At 43.6% G+C, this 4,062-nt stretch overlaps 1 protein-coding gene across 1 annotated transcript in view; it reads left to right on the top strand.

Annotated features, from left to right (window-relative positions):
* Positions 1 to 15: 15 nt before the first annotated feature.
* LOC104168102 (protein sidekick-1-like) overlaps positions 16 to 4,062 on the top strand; it is a gene marked incomplete at its 5' end in the record, with an annotated part of 43,301 nt that continues 39,254 nt past the window's right edge. The window contains one exon of the mRNA XM_009708560.1: positions 16 to 121. Coding sequence (XP_009706862.1) covers positions 16 to 121 — 106 coding nt within the window. The remainder of the gene's footprint in view (positions 122 to 4,062) is intronic.

Consider the following 4,062-nt stretch of genomic DNA (forward strand, 5'->3'; position numbering starts at 1 on the left):
TTATATTTTACTTTTTCAGAGTTGAAGAAATACAAGAGATATGAAGTACTAATGACAGCATATAATGTAATTGGCGAGAGCCCTACCAGCACACCAGTGGAAGTGTTTGTGGGAGAAGCAGGTAGGTAAAAGGAAAATTAGTTTTTTGTTTTTTTTTTTTTTTTTCCAGCATGTTTTAGTATTCTCCAGATAATATTTTATATTTGTCCAGGAATGAGATTACTTGAAAAATTCCCCAGTTATGATCACTAACAGGTTTTTTTTTTAGTGTCCTCTCGTGCAATAGGTTGGCACTGAGTTTCTTGCCATTTGAAAGCCAGTTGGTCTATGCGAACAAGGGGAGAAAGAGCATTTGAAAGAAAGAAGAAAAAATATTTTTGGAGTTGCAGGAGGATGACTGTTCATACCAGATTAGCTTGAGGGAAAAATTGACTCAAGTTAAAGAAGTGAAAAGTGGAGCACAGGAAAGCCACAAGGGAAAAGAAACAAAACTACAAAACAAGGGAGACTTGGAAAACTAGTTCTTTTATTTTATAGCTCTCTGTGTAGAAACATTGCCTGCGCATGACACCTTGCTGTATTTTTATGCTCTTGAAGTCAAGAAGACACTGTGTATTCTGGTTTGATGGAGCTTTGGAGGCACGGATGATGATTACTCTCAGGAACATGCAGCCTCTATAGCTGCATCCAGCCTCTACAGAAGTCAAGGGTCAGTGGCACTATTCATGCCTTTACTTATCGTGGATCTAGTGCATGAATCCAGGCTGTATTTATGAAATGCAACTTGCTGATCATTTTAAAATCCCTCCATTGGAAGGCTGGAGGTGGAAATCGGGTCGAGACAGTTGACATTTCTTTGAATGCTTTGTGAAACAGGTGGTTTTGCAGAGCCCAGATAACCCGCAGCTGGGTCTGTTCTTTTCAGTAACTCTAGCTGAGAAGCGGGGGACTGGAATGGCTGATGTCTTCTTCAGAGCCACGACGGCAGTGCCATATTTATGGTGACCCCAGCTGGAGAGAGGCTGGCGCTGAAACAGTTGTTAGTTATGGTATCAGTTTCTGCAGCAGCATCTTTTGAAGCTTAGAACAAGAATAGGCAACATGCACCCTCCTGTTGTTCAGTCTGCCGCCGTGAATGAATCTGATTACACTTTTGTTCTTCTGTCTCAAGGCTAGGATGTAGAAGCTATGAAACGCAGCACTAATTCGTTTTGTTATTATTCATTAAATATTCTATTGCTCAAAACTAAGCAAAGCACATTTTTTTAAACTCTACTTAACCTTTTCCTTTCAAATATGGTGTAACATTCGCTATCTTTCTCTGAAAACATCATAAATTAATCACAGCAGCATGGTTCTGGAGAGACAGCTGGCAATATTTACATTTTTTTCTAGTTTGTTGCTGCTCCAACTTACTTCTGCAACTGCAGCAAAGAATGCCCCAAGTGGAGCCAACTGTATCTAGCTTCAAATTACATTTTTGTGTCAGAGCTAAATATCTCACCGCTGCAAATGGAACCGGCACATGCATTTATACACACATATACAGCACAAAAAATCAGCTGGGGAAAGCCAATGAAATGCTGTTATATTGTGTCTTTTAATCGCACGGTCCAGGTCTTCCTTACCGTAACTCAGACAGGGAACAGGGCAATGGAAGGACCCAAACTTGGGAGGAAACAGAGATATCCAGGAGACCTTCTTTCACAGGCAAGGCTGGTCTATCTGAAGTTGTATCGTGACTCAGGTGGTTTTTTAGAGATATTGGATTTACCTCTGGTTAGGGACAATCCAGGTTCATGTGGTAGAAATGATGAACGTAGGATGTTCCTGCCGATTTTCACTCTTGTTGTGTGAAGTTATTACGCTTTGTTATATAACTGCCTCTTCCACCTCCAGAACTGGCTGTGATTTATACTGTGAGTAAAGTGATTGGAGCTGGTATTGCAATTTAAGTTTTAAATTGATTTGTGGCACCTTTGGGTTAAAAGTGTGCTGTGGAAATACAAGTTTTTGTTGTTATTGTTTGCTTGATGTTCTTACCCATGGTAAAAGCAGTTAAGAAGCAAGCTGGAAAAAATGGGTCTGCTTAGCTTCAGCAATGGGGCACCCATGTTAAAAATAGAGAAAACCTTCCCAATAAACAACAAGCACTGACAACACAGGCGTAGCACTGAACACAAAATGACTGAAGAGGACTGGTCGCCGATCTGAAGGCCCCAGATAACTTACGTCTCAGTGCTCTTAAACGGTGCTTCGTTCTGCCGTAAGCGTTGCAGTAATTCTGGTAGGTGCGAGAACATTCTTCTCTCAGTTGTAAAAAAAGGAATATACAGCATGTGCCTTTGGGGAAATGTGCTGGGTTTAGGCCACCTCAGTCAAAATACCCAATTCTGTGCAGTTCTGGTGGGTGTTTCATACAGCGTGGGGCACCTGGAAATACTACTGACGGTTGATGTGCTGTTCGCCTTCTGTGTCTGGTGCAGCCAGAGGAGCGATGCAAAAGGAGGAGTGTCTGTAATTCCTTCTTTCCCTCTTGCACTCTCCCCTGTTAAATTTGAAGATTTTCCTATCATTGTATCTGGGTTTTTACAATAAAAGCTCCAGTAGGCAATGGAGCCCCTGACAAACTTGGAAAAAAAAAAAAAAAAAGCCATTAAAACCAACCTTCTGGCAGTTTTGCCAATCAAACAAGTAAAAAGCACCCAAATGGGGAGTTTCTCTTGAGCCCTGGAGTGCCATTGGGTTGTACCCCAGCCAACAGCCTCCTCGGGCAGCCCGAGCACTCAGGTCTTGCCTCTGAGTGATGGGCAGGGGAAATTCTGGGAGAGAACAACCTGCTGGTAGGCAACGTTGCAGACTCAAGTAACGGACCTCGGTACCCTGCCTTGCCTGGTGAATAAAGGAGCTGGATGTGAGTGTTTGGTTTTTTTGGTTTGGTTTGATGGGGTTTTTTTCCTACATGTAGAGCAAAAGCTTTTTCTTGTTACAGTAGTCCATAAGATCAAAGCCCTGGCAAGGTCTCCATTTTGCAATCTGCCTGGAGGTTTGCAAAAGTCACTGGTGTGGAGAGCAATTCTTCCCCATGTCAGGAGAGCAGGCTGGGAGTCCTTGCGCTCCGTGCAGCCGGGAAGGATGCACTGCCCGTTCGGTCTGAACAGAGCCAGTGTCCTTCCCCCACCTGCCTCAAGCATCTGGATCCCTCTCCTCCACAGACCAGAAGATCCTCATAACATCGCCTTTTTAGAGCTGGCTGCAGCTCTGCCCTGCTCATTAGAGAACCATGTGCATCTCCCGACAAATGACAGAAAAATTGAAAGCCACCACTTGCAGAAATTCGGAAGGGAGTCACAGCCCCGTGGGCAAGCCCCCTTCTCGCCTTGTTAATTCGTTTAACAGTTCAGCTGTCAGGGATGACGGCTTTGATTGGGAAGGCAGTAAGTGTTCAGCGAGAGGCTGGGTACTGATATTCATCCCAGCCCTAAATGCAGCTGCTACCAGAGGTGCTGTTCTGCTCAACTGAAATTAAGACTCTGTTAGAGCAGCCACTATATCAAGAGCATTATTCTACCAGGTCACTGTCATATCTGATTGTGTGGTGGGCTCTGGAGTTCAGGGGACTCCACTACCTGCATTTTAATTAAACAGAAATCACAGGTTTGGGGCAGGCATGCTTCACCTAATTTGGGAAGGTGAATAAAATGGAAGGTGGCAATACAAATCCTGTGCTAATGAGCCTGCAGCCTCCAGTGCTTCTTCCATATACCGCAAAGCTGTTCTGGGTGAAAAATAATGGAATTCATAATTTCTTCGAACAGCTGCTGCTGGAGAAGAGCACATGTGTGTGGAGAGAAGGTAGCAGAAGGGGTGAAGTGCACCAAGAGATGCTAGCCTTTAAACAGGTTCTAAATCCATTTGTGTGAAGAGGGGATTGATGTGTGTCATTATAACTGATGGTGACATTGGTGACCTTCAGAATTCACAAGAACTGATGAGGCTGGTTTGTTGTTGTTCTTTTTAATAAGGATCTCTGAAAGCTGGTTCTGCAATGGAAAAGGGAAA

Source organism: Cariama cristata, unplaced genomic scaffold (genome assembly GCF_000690535.1).
Source record: "Cariama cristata isolate BGI_N322 unplaced genomic scaffold, ASM69053v1 scaffold31319, whole genome shotgun sequence".
NCBI classification, from domain to species: domain Eukaryota; kingdom Metazoa; phylum Chordata; class Aves; order Cariamiformes; family Cariamidae; genus Cariama; species Cariama cristata.